Source organism: Hyaena hyaena, unplaced genomic scaffold (assembly GCF_003009895.1).
Source record: "Hyaena hyaena isolate Hyena2069 unplaced genomic scaffold, ASM300989v1 scaffold_344, whole genome shotgun sequence".
In the NCBI taxonomy this organism is placed as follows: Eukaryota; Metazoa; Chordata; class Mammalia; order Carnivora; family Hyaenidae; genus Hyaena; species Hyaena hyaena.
Genome location: NW_024080977.1, coordinates 1,825,141 through 1,841,944, shown reverse-complemented (window position 1 = coordinate 1,841,944; position 16,804 = coordinate 1,825,141). Strand labels below are relative to the sequence as shown.

General features: G+C 36.4%; 1 protein-coding gene across 3 annotated transcripts in view; it reads left to right on the top strand.

The window, feature by feature from the left end:
* Positions 1-16,804, top strand: part of SNAP91 (synaptosome associated protein 91) — a 104,232-nt gene that overhangs the window by 21,881 nt on the left and 65,547 nt on the right. For all 3 annotated transcript variants that reach the window (XM_039249772.1, XM_039249771.1, XM_039249770.1), the window contains exons 8-11: positions 5,657-5,727; positions 7,792-7,797; positions 10,655-10,682; positions 14,113-14,222. In XM_039249772.1, coding sequence (XP_039105703.1) covers positions 5,657-5,727; positions 7,792-7,797; positions 10,655-10,682; positions 14,113-14,222 — 215 coding nt within the window. The remainder of the gene's footprint in view (positions 1-5,656; positions 5,728-7,791; positions 7,798-10,654; positions 10,683-14,112; positions 14,223-16,804) is intronic.

Here is a 16,804-nt window from a genome sequence, read left to right as displayed (position 1 = left end):
CTTCTCCAAAGAGGACATCCAGATGGCCAACAGACACATGAAACGATGCTCAGCATCGCTCCTCATCAGGGAAATACAAATCAAAACCACACTGAGATACCACCTCACGCCAGTCAGAGTGGCTAAAATGAGCAAATCAGAGAACTCTAGATGCTGGCGAGGATGTGGAGAAACGGGCACCCTCCTACACTGTTGGTGGGAATGTAAACTGGTACAGCCCCTCTGGAAAACAGTGTGGAGGTTCCTCAGGAAACTAACAGTTTCTTCTTTAAAGACAACTGAATTTACTTACTGAGACCATCTTTTCATTCTTGAACTTGATTCAAATTAAGCCTTGACTAACGTTTGAAAAATGCTTTATCTATGAACAGTGTCTATTGGTAGGCATGTAGTTGGAACATTAGGAATATTTTTTTCTGTTTGTTCTCCTAGTGTTGAACATTTCCCAGTTTTGCAGGAGGGGCATAAAAGGGAAGCATTCTGATACCATAGTTCTACTGTACTGATTCTTGTCTCCTCTATGAAGTGGAGGAAATTCTACTATAAAGGCACCTTTTTAAAAAAGTGGGAGTGGTAGATAAGTGATTTTTCTAAGGACCATCTAGTAAGCAAAAACAATAGTGGTGCTATCTTATCAATCTTTTTATGTGTCAAGAGAGTACATTGTAGGACTCCTAATATGTAGAACGAAGACCATTCACATGTGCAGAATTACTTTGTGACTTTTCTCATAACTGGCAGAAACTATTTTTATTTAATCAGTTCATTACTCTGTTATGGTAAATTTCTGTCCCAAACATGTCCTTTAACTAGAGATAGTGAGATTATAAGAGAGAATACAGAGCTCCGTACATACCAACAATGAATGTATGAGTCTTCTGTCTTTGTAAATAAAAAGTCATTGTAATAGAAGAAAATTGTCATAATAACCCACTTTTTAATAATATAAAATACATATAAGAGACTATAATCCCTTGAAATGTTTTTTTATTTAAAATAATGTTAGCCTTAAATTTTTATTAAAAATTAGAGAACCCAAAAGTAATGGTCTCTTATGTATATTATTAAAATACCAATTAAATACCAATAATTTTTCAGAAATAAAATTCTGAGACCAATTCAGAACATGATGGCATTGTATTTTTTGCTTTAAAAGTTGGGAGATCACTGCTTCTAGTAGACAGAATATTAAGATATTTTTGCTATTATGAGATGATAGTATTCTTTGATCAGATATATACCTGAATAAGATATTTATATCATTTTGGATATGGTTCAGATGTTGTGTGTATAAAGTACCATTAAAATTTTCTTATTAGATATAGATTTATGGATTTGAGAACACTGTAATAAAATGTAAAGACAATCAGTGTGCTTTCATTTTAAATTATTTAATGAAAATAAACATTTACACTGTAGTTTGGTAAAATAGCCCAGATAAATAATACATATTAACTTATAAAAGGTAGGTATTAAAATATTTTGTTCAATGAGTAGCCTTTAGAGATAGTAAATCATCTTTATATCAACTGTGTAGACTGCTCTCACTGTCAAATAAAAGTAAAACTAAATATATTATCAGAGAGGATCTCAGTTAAGAAAATAGATCCTCATTTGTCTCAGTTTGTACAGTGTTTGAAAGAGACAAAAGTTTAAAAGAATCCTTAAATATCTTTTTTTAATTAGAAAATTGTACATATCATTGAAAGAAGGATTCACATACTTGGGTTTAATTTTTAATGTTATTATAGTATTCATTATCACTTACATAATCTTCTCTCAAGAAGTCCAGAGACATACTGTTTAATGGTGTACATTGTGTTACTCATATTTGCAGAACAGAGATCCAGTCCTTAAAGAAGATCAAATATTGCCCTGGGTATTTGTGATAGAGATTCATTAGAATCTGGTATCATTCTTTTCTCTGCTTTTTTAATGTCCTTAAGAGACACATAAACTTTTGTATTAACGTTTAGTTTTAAATTACTTCTTCACAGATACTCAAACATTCCCTAGTTAATTTCTCCAGCCTATATTTAAATCTCAATACAGGAGCATTGAGTGCTTCTGAAATTTCTTAGTAAGTAACCTAATTGTGATTTCTGTTAGGATAGTGACAGAGCTAACCACACTCCCTAATTCTTATTTAGAACCCTTTGCATAGGTCTAATGGAGGCTTCTAATTGATCTGGCAATCTAGACCTGCTAGGACGGTATGATCAGGCAGAGCTGGAATGTGAGCTGTTCTAGGGTTCATCCTTAAACAGTGTTAGACCAAGGTTAATCTGGAAATGGGTCAGAGATACCAGGTCATGTGGACTCAGTTTAACACCTCTGAGATTAGGTTCTGCTCTCTGCCAGCTCCTGTGTGGCCATCATGGACACCGAATCTAGCTGTGGCAGTGAACCAAAAATACCCAGCACAGAAGAGGGTTAAAGAGGAGATGGAGGTCAGAAGGCTCCCTACTGACTGGGAGTAAGAATAGGCTGCTTATAAATGGAAAAATGAGAATTCTTCTTATGGCAAGGTGGAGCATAGTAATTTAATGGACATCATTTTGTTTGGAAAATGCACAATAAATACCAGTTTGGTCATGTGTAGCCCTCTTTAATTGTGCATATAATGTCATCGTAACTGCATTTAAATGATTTATGAACATTAGTGAACTTTTAACAAAACATTCGAAAGTGCTGTATTGTGTGAGAAGAGGAATACAGTATCAGAACCACTTCTTAGCACTTTCAAATGGTTTCTAAGATCTAATGATCAAAAATTCAAATGATCTTTTGGTTGCTTATCTTTGGTTTTAATGATGCATTAGAATCTAAAGCATCTGAATTGTAGGTGAATGCTTCCTTTTTGATCCTGGACTCACAAGTCAGCCTTGAATTTGTTCTAAGAAAAGGATTTTCAAAATATCATTTCCTGTTTGGGGTGTGTTTATGTGTGTGTGTGTGTGTGTGTGTGTGTGTGTGTACATTCCAAATATAAAATATCTCCATTTATGAAAAATATCTTAGTTTTCTTGTTAGGTATTCTAGTTGATCTGAAAACTGCCGGTAAAGAAAAGTTAAAAACAAAAACAAAAACAAAAAAACCTACCACTGATGAATGGGTAACTGTGATACATTGCTATTACTGTTAGCTTTCACAGGCTGACTCTGATCTTCAGGTTGATGTTTTCCACCTGATTGGTCTATTGACTTCAGCATTTTAAAAACTAAGCAACTGAAGAGACTGCTAATTATAGTTTGTTATTTTAAGTTCCTTTTCCAACAGCAAAGGTTTTCTCAAAGTTTTGTTCTTTGGGAATTTGAGACTGTTTTTGTTTATTTGTCTACTATATGCCAAGATATACTGCATGCCATAGATAGAGTTAAGGCAGTTGATACTGCTACGTTTGCAAATATTGCTATCAAAATCGTTTTTTTCTCCAAAAACACTTGAAGAATTTCTTTCTATTACGTTTCTCATGTCCTTATAGGAACTACAGATGATGAAGCATTTTTAAACCTATAAGATAAAATGCTCCAAACTTAATTGTATGTGTAACTCATTACAAAATAACTCCCCTTGAAGACAAAAGTCAGATTTATAGTCTGTGCTCTTAGTAAGATTTTTTTAAAAACTGTTATGATTTTTGTGACTGCTTCTTTATTTTAAACTTTTCATCCTTGAATTATTAAAAAATCTTGCAAAAAGAATGGCATTTCAAACTGTTCCCTAGCTTTTGGTTTGTTTGTTTGTTTTTAAGAAACTAAGGAAGTTTATAGGAGAAAACACCACCTCTTTCTTTGTTATCCCATATTGTTCTACTTTGTGACTGTAAGTAGCATTGGTCTTTTTAAACAGTTTTAGCACAGAATCACATTTTCTTTAGTTTGCATTTAACATTTAGACGATCTATGTCTTGTAACTAGAAAGAGGTTCTGTGGCTTGATGTATTTTTCCCTTCCTACAAGCCCAGTGAAAAAATTAGAAATATTAAAATTTTGAAGTTCTGTTCCCAGGCTTCCTAGGTTACATTATTATGGCAATTATACTAATTATTATTATGAAAATTAGCATGATAATGTTGAAGTTATTGGGTGTTAATTTGCCTAAAAATTGTGAAGCTCTTTCTATTTCTTTTTCTTTTAAGAAGACAGTGCATATTCTTTTTATTAAATCAACATGTCTTTATGTATACTATTTGTTCTATAGAGCAAAATTGTCCTTGTATCTTAAAATTTTACTTTTTTAACCTTAGAAATATACTCTATTTGCATTTGTTGGAATTTCTTGAGTAAGTTTACCGTCACCTGAGTTATATTTTTAAATTCTAATTTTTATAATTTCCTAAATTTATTACATCCCCTATAATCATTACTCTTTCTACTCTGTAGTCTGTAACATTTTAGATAATGTTCATAGGTCTGACTTTTTCTACCCTACTTCTGTCACTTCGATGAAGTTAATACTTTTGTTCACTTAAAAATTTATGTGTTTGGCTCATTTAGTAATTTATACTTATATTAATCATATAATTACATATATAATAATCATATAATTGTTAAGATGGCTCATGAATCTATTCATGAAATGAAAATGGTTTTAAATATCTAGAGCTTTTAAAATTAAAAACTTTTAATAAGAATTTTACTTTAATTTGTCATTATAGGTTCAATGTAAAATGTATAGTTGTATGAATTTCCTTGAATTCTGTAAGCTGTTTTAGGTCTTCAAAATTAATTTTATATTAATTTGAAGGTTAATTGTTAGAATTAAATGTATCTATAAATGTAGTTACATATTTCATTCATGGAATGCTGTTCTTTGAATGCTTACACTGCCGTTAAGGTCTAATTTAGATTAAAATTATTAAAAGATGACATTAAATTTCTAATGCTTGAGGAATAAATGGAGTGGAATATATGTATGAACCTAATATTTCTCTTTCTAATGTACAGTAAAATGCCATCACTTTGTATTGCCTAAAATGTTATTATAAAAACAGTTAGGTACGTTTTAATAAAAGAGTTATAATATATTAAATTTGGCAATACATAGTAGTTTAACATTATCGTATTAGCTAAAGTATTTATTATGTATATAAATTAAGTGGCTCAGTAATAAGAAAATCTTAATTGTTGTTGACTATTAAAGTTGTATTCTTTTCTCCACAACTAACACTTACCTCCCCCCACTTTTACTTAATTTAGTAGCAACTTTTTCCTAACATTTCAGTCAAACAGATAAGTGAGAATTTACAGTATTTTCAAACCTCTGTAAATTTGTGTTTGGACACTTATATTTCTTACTTGGATACAAATACCTATTCTTTTTTCATGTGGTCTTGTGGAAATATATGATGAACTTGATTTGAGCTTACTGCATATAAATAATATCATAGAAAAAGTTTATCCAATGTAATCTCTACACTGAAACGACGCTGTAGTGCTATTTGTTATGCAGTGGAGTTAAGTATATGTAAGATGGGCCTGAGATTCCATGGAATTTAAATATTTAAGTACCAAAAGACTTGGAATGAAGTCATCTCACATATGTATTTGGGTCCACCCACAGAACTCCACCATACAAAGTTACAGTGATGTTCCAGTGTATTTACTTTGAAAGCAAACAATGCAGACATTTATTTTTACTTTCTTATTATAGGCTCCCAGCAGTCTTATGGAGACCCTTGAACAGCATCTAAATACATTAGAAGGAAAGAAACCCGGAAACAAGTATGCATTAGTTGTATATTCTAAATAAAGATGAAAAATGCTACAGTCGTTCTTTGTAAGAATGTATCATGGTACCACGTATACTACTACAGATTTAGGGTATGCTTTATTGTAATTCTTCTAGGTTCCCTGAAAGACCCCATTCATCTGATTAACTCATGGCAATGTGACCCCATGTATAGGCAATCGATCTGCAGGCTCATGCAGCAAATTAGTAGGTTGTATGTAGGTTGCCTGAACTTGCTGAAATATATCCCTGCCGTTAGAAGGGATTCACAATATACAGAAAAAGAGTTGCTCATGTTTAAAAATTGAGGCTTCTCTATTGGGCATATGAGTAAAGCAATTTCACAGGTAGCCTTGAACATTCTCTTACATTGCCAACCCCGTTGTGAAAAAAGCAGAGCCCCTCAAGTCTGGTTTTCTGCATTTTAGACTCTCTCTACTTGAACCATTCAGTATGGCATGCTGCTGACATTTTGCTCAGAGATCTTTCTTAGAGAATAGCAATCAGCAATAAATGCAGTTTTACCAGATTTTCATATCTTTGTGTTTGGGCACATATATTTTTCACTATTTTTACCCATTGCATGAAAAATGTCCAAGTTCCATTTCTTTTCTTCTCTCTAGCAAGTATCAAACTGGTCTGTTCACAAGACCCAGTGCTTTCCAGTCTTTGTGCCTTACTCAGATTACGGTTCTGCTAGTCTTGGATGCCTACCTTCCTTGTCTCCATGTGTGCAGGTCTTACCCATCCTGGGAGGGCTATCTCATTAAGCCTTCCTTAATCATGCATTACCCTGTGTTGTGGCCATTTTGTTCCCACATATGTGGTTTAAATAGGTTTTCTGAATCTAAAGTTCAGGGACTTTTTTATACTTCATTATCTCCACCTATAGTTCTCTCTACAAAGTGAGCTCAAAATCTGTCTTTGTCGGTCCCAGCTTTTTGTGTATTTCATTTAGATTGATAGCAGAAGTTAACAGAGATGACCTATGAAGTGATCATTGCAGGGCTGTATGCTGAGCATGGATTTTACCTACGATACAGCTATCAAAATGCAACTTCTTTCTGCTTTATTCTCTCTCAGCATTTACGCAGAATCTAGATTCATGTCTCAGTGTTACTTTTTGCTTGTTGTTCCATTAGCTAAGTGTCATTTTATTCAATCTTTTGTAAGTTAATATAAAAGTTATTGCATATTTAAAATTTTCAATGATAAACAGTAGCGTAGGAATCTCTCAGGCAGTTATAGCAGAGCTGTTGGGTATGATGCGTGGCAGCACTTCTCAGGGGCTTTGTCAAGGTTATCACCACAGTGCAAGGTCTGCCCCTGCTTCATGGTAGCCATGGATGGTCAGACTTTTGTGGATATACTGATATCAACTAAAAGACATGGAGAGTACATTAAGTGACATGGGAGTGCATTAGATACCCACTTTCAGTTATTGCTGGGGGCACCCAGTGTAGAGTATCTAAGAAGCTAAAGAAGTTGTATAGGATTTAAGCAAAAGGAAGCACGAAGCCTAAGAAATGTCCCTGCTCCTTTGATGGAAGGACCTTTAGCTAAGGAAATATGCACATCCCCTGGACTTAAAGCCTCTCCCTTGGGCAGTACCCAATACACGTTGGTGAAAAGTCAGCTGGTCTGTCCAGTCCCCCACAGCCCACACAGAACCACACATTCCCCTTGTTAACTCTGCCAATGCTGCAGTCAACAAAAAAGCAGCTTTCTAGGGTGAATTTCATTAGCCCCAACTTCAAGTCTAAATTCGCCCCCTTGTGGCTGCTGGAGACTATTTTTGGAAAACAGCTATGTACACATAGTCACATTTCTAAGAGCAAGGAAATCGAATTTCAGTGATCTTCTATTTTGAATTACCTCTGAGCATAATGTTTCTCTCTCCTTTAAAATCTTTTTATGCTTGTCATATTTCTTTCCTGAATTGGCTGAGAGACTAAATATGAACTTGTCTTTTGCTTATTCCCTATTTTTAAAATAAATGAACTATAGTAGTTAACTGTTTTCTTCTTTGTATGTTTGTGCTTACCTGGGAACTTAAGTGAAGGGTGAGTACTACACTGAGTGGCTTTTTTGCATTTGCTTATTACTGAAAATGCAAAAAGCACTCTTAAGACTCCACATTTGGTATTTAGAACATTTAAAACTGATTTCTGTCACTTTTACACATCTGTGTTTTTTCATCATACTTTTTTTACTTGTCTCCCAAGGTGACTGGCATAAATGGTTTTACTTTATTTTGGTCTTCTCAGATCAAGACTACCAGTCTCTCTTAGGTGTACTACTCTTAGATTTTGGAAATAAAAGGTTTTTATTTTATTAGTGAAAAGAGTTTTTCCCATGGCATATGGCAGGAGTGCCAAAAGACAGTATTATGGAGAAAACTAAAGTTGTTTGTCTGCTTTATACTGTTTGTAGCAGTATAAAATTATTGTCATCTCTGAGTCAAGGAAATGCATACAATGAAGCATTTTTAAATGTCTGCTATAAAAATATGTATGCTCTTTATAGTTAATGGCTTTTATCCACTGATATTTATTTTTAAAGTCTTATGTAGTACTGGGTGACATATTTGTATATTTTATGTTTCTGTGATTCCATAGAGCAAAAGAGAAATTGATTTTATTTCTATAAGATAAGTAAAATGTTGAGGGTACAGGAAACCTGAGATAAGTCCGTTGTCATTAAAATTATTTGGAAGGTATAGATAGATTTTCCATAGCTGTTTTCTTTTTTGTCTTCTGTCTACCATCTATAATCAAAGTTGTGTAGAGATTATTATTGTGAATAATACATAACAAAATATGCTCATCTGATGGCTAACTATTAACATCTTAGAAGTAAACCTTGGCATTTTCTGTGTTCATCATAAAAACTCATGGATTTGTCTGTAGCATTTCACAGAATTTAGGAAAGGACTATATAGGTCATTCATTCTCTCCTAAAATTATATTCGTGTTTTATTCTTCGTAACACAGTTCAATATATACTAGATTTCTCTCATTAAAATTATTAAAATGAGTATTGGCTTTTAGTAAATGTCATTATATAAAAGATTCTAGCAGTTTCTTTTATAAAGGACGAATGACCAGTGGTAGGGCATTAAATGAATCAAGAAACTGGTGAAAGGAAGCAGTTTGTGTGTTGTGTAAGAGAGGAACACATGCGTTGGGCCCATGTGTGTTTTTGTCAAGACAGTCTGGAATGTGAAACGAGTGCAAGCTCTGGGCATCAGATGGACTTGGACTAGAGTCTTAAATCCACCATTAAAGAATGATGAGGCTTGGGCAAGTTGTTTACATCGCTGATCCTTGCAGCCCTTGGATTTTAATCAGTGATTAATGATGCTTTTTAATGCTGTGGCCCAGTGGGAGCACACCTCTGGTTCTGACCTCTTCTATGAAATCATGGCAAAGGCTAAGTAGGGTCCATAAGAACAGACGTCACATTTCCTGACAGTTTAGTTTCACAGAAAATAATTTTAAGATTCTTGGTTAAATTTTTTTTGTACAAAGAGTACATGAATGTATTCTTATTCTAAAATTAAAATTATACAGAAATATCAGTGCCTGCAAAATGCCAGATGTTGTGTAAAGTGCTGGGGATATACAGGAATGGGATGGATTCCCTTCCTTCAGAGAATTTAGCATCTAGTGGAAAAGACAGATAACTAAACAGACAAATAAGGTACAGTGTAGTAAGTGGGGTGATGACTAAACAGAGACAGGAGCTTTTATTTATTTGCTTAATCCAGGAGTAACTAGAAGTGTCATTTAGTAATGGTGCTCATGGAGGAGCTTGGCAAACTGATTCTTTTGCCAGTTATGGTATTTGTACTTAGGTTTGAGCATGATAATCTTCAAATAGCAGGTATTTGCAAGTAAAGTTGGACATCAAAGTTATTAATGTGACAATATTATTACATTTATTGTGCTACATTCAATAAAACAAAAATTTATGATACTATACAAAATTTCATTTACTAAATCTCTGCTAGTTTTGTTTTGCTAGTGCTACTTGTGGTTTTCTCTGTGGATGAGGAGAAAACCATCCCCATCATCCTGAACAACTCTGACACTAGGCTTCTTATTGAAATATATTTTTTCTTCATTTTGTTTCATTATTATTTTCCACCAACTTGGGTTGGTAAATGGTAAGCAGTTTAAGCATCTGTTTCTGAAGCACTTTGCTAGAGATCATGTACAATAGTCAGTGCTAGTAGTAATCTCACTAAAAACAATTTTACTGCTTTCTAATTTTCTTACTCCTTTAGAAACAAGCATTGAGGTACTGTTATTTTTCAAGCTCCCACTGCTTCAAACAGGATAGTGGGAATATTTTCCATAGTTTTCATTAAAGCAATGAACAAAACAAACCTCAGGAGTATACTGTGTGGAAGTTGAGACACACTTCTGACACAGGGCTCATAGGGATTTTTTAAGTCTAGTGTTACTTTTACACATCACTATTGTGAATAAATGAATTACAGGGTACCTTAATGAATTTTCTAACTTTTTAAAATAGTACATCAGAGGGTTGGGTTTTTTTAATTCTGTAAAGCACTATGTTCCTCAAGTCTTGGCAACATTTTTAAAATTCTAAATTTATTTTTGCTGGACACAGGCAATAATGATCAACTCAAAGAATTGAGTTGCTAGGGATATTAAAAAAAAAAAAAAGCTTGAGTTTCAGAATTTCTAGTATTAGCAATTAAGTGAATGGAAAACATTGAAAGAGGATATCATAATTGAATGAAAGAAAAATTATTTTTTAAAAAATACTTTATCCATTACTAAAACATCTATATATAAACGAGCTAATACTTGACCAAGTGATACCAAACTTAAATGCTTCTACAAATTTATTCACGTATAGTCAGTTTTAATTTTTTTGGTTGCCTTTTAGATCTGGTGCTCCCTCTCCACTAAGTAAGGTAAGTTTGATCTTTCTTTTGTTTTGACCATTTTAGTAATTTTTGAGTGTACAATTCGATGGTATTAACATTCACATTGTTATGCAACTATCAATCACTGTCATCCCATTTCCAGAATTTTTTTCACCCAATGTGAAACCCCAATCCCTTTCAACACTAACTATACATCCTTCTCCTCAGCCCCAGGCAGCCACCATTCTACCTTCTGTCTCTGTGAATTGACTACTCTAGGTACCTCATATAAGTGGACTTGTCCAGTGTCTATCCTTTTTTGACTGGCTTATTTTCCTTAACATAATATCTTGGGAGATTTATTTATGCTGTAACCTATGTCAGAATTTCCTTCCATTTTAAGTCTGAATAACATTCCATTGTATGTGTGCACCACATTTTCTTCATCCTAGTTTGCCTCCACATTTTTTTGGCTGTTGTGTAAAGTATGCTGTTGTGTGTACATGGGTGTACAAATACCCGTTTGAGTTCCTCTTTTCAGTTCTTTCAACATATACTCAAAAGTGGAATTTCTGGATCATGGTGATTTTATTTTTTAAGTTTTTAAAGAAAAGAATGGTAAATTTTGTGTATTCTACTTTATATTAGTTTCTCAGGCCAGTGTACTCTGGCAGTGTCATCTCAGTCCTCTATTTGGACTAATTTTTTTTTTTAAGTAGGAAAAATATTCATCCATTTATATTTCAACTGAAAACAAACATAACATTTTACTAGTTACAAAGCACGTACATACTCTAAATCACAGCCCTATGAGATAAATAAAGCACATAATTTTATGCTTGTTTCATTTAAAAAGTCAATTGTAGTTGGGTATATTTCTGCAAGCATGCTTTTTAGACAGTCTACTATAATAATTTTAATAATTCTTTCACCTCCCTCTTTTTTAATTTATTGAAAGACACGATTAGGATTATCAGTGACAATAGTATTTTTTTCCCCTAGGTCAGTGGTTCACAGTTGGCATTGTACTTTTTGGGCAAAAATGTAATAAACGTGCTCTTTCCTCTATGACAGATTCCCATTATGTGATTGCTGTTATTACAGAGATGAAGGATATCATTATGACTGCAGTGGTGGTTCCCAGAAACCCTGTACTGGGTCAATACTGGGCTGGCTGCCTACGATTCCCTCGGGCAGCTCAAACATACAGGACTCTGGGGACTGTGATACAACACCAGTTTTAAAATCATTATGTCTCTGTGAAAAATCACAACTTATGACTGCAGAGTAGCGTGTGGTAAAAATTATGGCATCATTTGGCATGGCTTGTCTCCCCATTTTGGCCAAGTCACATTTTATTGGTATTTTCTTTTTGTAATAACAGGATTATTCTGGTTCTATTTCCCTAGCTCTCTCATTTCTTCAGAGCGGATAGTTAAAAGCAGGTTTTAATGGGTCTTTGAAAGACCTTCATTTCTGCGTTTATGTTGGTAGATTCATTGTCATTAGTTCTCAGTAGTATTTTCAAAAACCTCCTCTCCAAACTTATTTGCATGTACTGGTTTAAAAAACACTGGTTTATTTTGGAGGAGTTGTCAGTATCCACAGTGGATGACATACAAATTAAATTTTGTTAGTCCTTTCTGTTCCCTTGATAATCTTTTATGTTCCATTTGAAAACTTTGGTGCAGAGAAAGGTTTGAGTTAACCTTTTCTGAGCAACAGTATCCACTCAGATGTTTGTCTTTCTTGACATGCTGAATGCTTTGCACTTGTGTATCTGTTGAACTGTGACTTCTTGATTCATGGACAAATTCTTTCTTATTCTGTCTTATTCTTAGACAAATACTGTTTAAGTCTAAAACCCTAACATTATCTCCTCAGTCCTTTTTCTAAAAATTTATTCTTTTTTAAAATTTTTAAGTGTTTATTTTTAAGGGGGGGGCACGCAAGCTGGAGAGGAGCAGAGGGAGAGAGAGATAGGGGATCTGAAGTGGGCTCTGCACTGACAGCAGCAAGCCTGACACAGGGCTCAAACCCACAAACTATGAGACTGTGACCTGAGTGAAAGATGCTCAACTGACTGAGCCACCCAGCTGCCCGTAAAGCTTTCTTTAAATTTGGTCTCTTTGAAAGTAGATGTCCATTTACAGCAGTATCTGATAGCCCTTGGATGGTCTTAGTCTTCATGTGTTTTACCTGCTATTATATAACATTTCCACTTATAGAAGTAAGTATTGGTGGGCTGGTTTGAGATGCTCTATTACGCTTTACCTTGTAAATACATGGAGAATTAAATATAGCAAATAAAGAGAAATAGAATTAGGATAGTTAACCTCAACAAAAATTTTAATTTTTTACTATAACAACTGACTATTAACTCTTTTTTAAAAATCAGTCCAGGGATACATGAGTGGCTCAGTCAGTTGAGTGTACGACTTCGGCTCAGGTCATGATTTCACTGTTTGTGAGTTCAGGCCCCACATTGGGCTGTGTGCTGACAGCTCAGAGCCTGGAGCCTGCTTTGGATCCTGTCTCCCTCTCTCTTTGCCCCTCCCCTGCTCCTTCTCTTCCTCTCTCTCTCCTCTCAAAAAATAAAAATAAAAAACATTTTTTAAAAAAATATCAATCCAGCACAGGGCACCTGGGTAGCTCAGTAGGTTAAGCATCTGACTGTTGATTTTGGCTCAGGTCATGATCTCACAGTTGTGTGATGGAGCCCTGTGTCGGGCTCCATAGTGAGCATGAAGCCTACTTAGAATTCTTTCTCTCCTCTCTCAGCCCCTCCCCCATTTGCAAACACACACCTCTTCTCCCTCTCTCTCAAAAATAAATAAACATTTTAAAAACAATAAATAAACTAATCCAGGACAGTAAGTGTTAGATTTTTACCTTTTTAGTTTTATCTATGTCATATTAGAGATTGGATATAGTCATGACACCCTTAAGCTGTCAGTGGCTTGAATCTAGTTTATGAATTATTCTCTGCCATCTGTGAATTATTTTGAAAGTTAGATTTCTAGAATTTAAAAGCTTCTGAGGAGATTTTATATGAAGTCTGGTTAGGATGTGAAGGAAAAAGAATGGCCTTGGTTTTATAGCAATTATTCCAATTGATAATTTTTTTTTCACTTTTAGCAGCTAGTGAGACCCTTCCTGCTAGTTTTATGTTTAGGATATATTATTTAGTCTTGATTTTAAATACATGACTAGAAGTAATTGCAATGTTAAGCCAAATATTTTAAACATAATCTTATATAAATTACATTTAACTCTGAAAACTTGAAACCTGTTTTGTCCAATATCGATTGCTTATTATAATTCTCAATTTCAAATTTTCTTGAGTTTTTTTCTCCCACAAGGAGTTGTTACCCAGAAGTTGCCGTGAATGTCCTAGGTCTGCTGAGTTGGAGTTCTGTTGCTCTATGTCCTTTAGATTCTCATTTGACTAGAGTGTGTTGTGCATCTTCACTTTCAGTCTTCTCCAGCCACAACTGTTACGTCTCCTAATTCTACACCAGCTAAAACGATCGACACATCCCCACCAGTTGATTTATTTGCAACTGCATCTGCGGCTGTCCCCGTCAGGTTAGTTGATGAGCATGCAGTCAACTGTTTATTAATATTTTGATTAGTTTTTTGTCTTATTTTTGTCTGTTGAACCACCATGTTGTCAGAAAATGAAATCTAGTCCTGTGACATATGATAGTTTGGGCTATTTTTAAGTTCACACAGTAAGTTCTTTGACATTTTGGTCAGTTCCCTATGCCTGGACTCTCAAAACATCAGAAAGGCCTAAGCTGTGGAAATAACCTTCTTGCTCACACATTTAGGAAAAGAGGTGGAAGAATCGTACACACATTGAGATGATATGGAAAATGACTTCTGAAATTAAACTCATCTTGTATGAAATTTAAAGGGTGTCTTAAGGTGCTTTAAAAAAAAAAAAAAAGCATAGGCAGAGGGAAGGGGGCAAGATGGCGAAGAAGTAAGGAGCTCCGTACGTGTGCTCGCGCCCATACATCACACGCAAAAGACCTGAAGCCATTGGAAACGTTATGAAACCTGAGAGATTGGGAAAAAAAAGGATGCAGAATCCACTGAGAAAGCCTTCTAACGTGAGTGCGAACTGGGGAAGATCAAATCGGGCTGAGATCCGAGACTCCAGGTCGGAGGCTATCCCCCCCTACCCTCTACGGGGAGTGAGAGGGGAAAAGGAGAGAGTCTGAAACAGAAAAACCTCTGCTGGGGGGGGGGGGCTCCGCTCAGGGCATAGAGAGACCGTACTTTCCAAATTCCTGCATGCCAGGTCCCCTCGTGCCGACTGGTCCCGGGGGGGGGGGGTGGGGGGGGGGGGGCAGCGCACAGACTGCTTCTTTGTGCTGGCTCCTGGCGGCTGGGCTTCAGTGTAGTGGCGCACCAGCCTGACCCAGAGAAGGAAGCAGCGATTCTGACTCCNCTGCATGCCAGGTCCCCTCGTGCCGACTGGTCCCGGGGGGGGGTTGGGGGTGGGGGGGCTGAGCGCACAGACTGCTTCTTTGTGCTGGCTCCTGGCGGCTGGACTTCAGTGTAGTGGCGCACCTGCCGCCATTGTCCTCCCGGGCAGCTCGTGCCCCTGAAAGAGCCACGCGGACACTGGGCGTCCGCGCTCCTGGCTGGCTGGGGCTCCAGAGGGAAGGCAAAGAGCTAAAAACTGGGAAATGTGCCTGTGAGTTCGGGTTTCGGGTGATGAGCCATAGAGGGACCTGGTTTTCCTCACTCCAGTGGGCTCGGGGGCTCCGCGCACCCGGCAGGCAAGCCCCCGCCCATGCTCACCAGCCTGACCCAGAGAAGGAAGCAGCGATTCTGACTCCATCCCCAGAGCTCGGCAGGGGGCCTGGAATTGCCCCGAGGGGGTTGCCTGGGAAGCTGTGTCTAAGGCAATTTCAGTGGGGCGCGCAGACTGGGATTTGGAGATTGGGATGGCCTGAGTTGAAGAGTGCAACCAACTTTGGCTGCGCCCCCAGTACGGGGACTTTACACACCCAAAAAAGCGAGGTGCAGTGCTTGGTTCAAGAAGGGACTGGAGCACCGTCACTCTCCTCCCCACAACCGCCAAGGCAGAGCTCCCGCCTGAGGCATTGGATCACACCACGCCCATCCCTGCCTGAGAGCTGCCCTCATCCCCTTTTTTTTTCTTTTTTTTCCTTTTTTTCCCCCATATTTTTTTTTCTCTTTCTTTGTTTCTTCTTCTTTCTCTTTTCTCTCTTTTTTCCCCAGAACACTGACTTGATTAACTCTGGTCGCCAGCTTGCTTAAACAATCACAACGAGTCCATTCTGTAGATGTAAATTCTACACCTACCGGCATTTTCATCTCTTTCTCTCAGGAGTAATTAGACTATATTGTTTCTCTGGATAATACCAAAATCCTTCTCTCACCTATCCAACCATATTCTACCCTTTACCTCTTTGAAAAATGCTTCTTATCCCTTCTGCCTGTTCAGGCTATTTCCAATTTTGCCTCATCCCGGCCTGCCTTCTCTCTCTTTCTCTATGCTCTTCAACCAGCACTGCATACACACGGCTATTTAACTGTAGCTGGGAAATCCAGTTGTATGCTTTAAACCGTTCTTTGTCCATTGGTTTTCTTCTTTTTTCCTTTTCTTTTCTCCTTTTTGACCTTTTATGTATTTTATACTCCCTATTATTTGCCCTCCCTCCTCCGTCTTTTCTCTCAACTTTTTCGTTTTCCCTCTCGCTTTGCATGTTAGTTGAATTAGCCTGTGTGTTTGTGTGCTTCTGCTCCCTGTGTGTTTCTCTGTCTGTTATCTATTCCAGGACTACCTCAAGAAACAAGCCAGAATACACAAGGTGGAGAGTCCCAAATATCACTACGAATAGGAAAATAAAATAACCAAGGTCCCAACAAGGAAGACCAAGAGATACCATTCGAAAAACACTCTCTGAAAAGATAGGCCCTGGACAAAGAGTCTTCTTGTGTAAAGCAGCGCTCATAGATACAGAGAGCATAACAGGTCTTTAAAACCAACAAGAGCCAGAAAGCTAACTAAAATGATGAAATGAAAGAGCTCTCCTCCAAAAAGCTCCAAGAAGAAATGACAGCTAATGAACTGCTCAAAACAGATATCAGTAGCATCACTGAACAAGATTTTAAAATAATAATGGTAA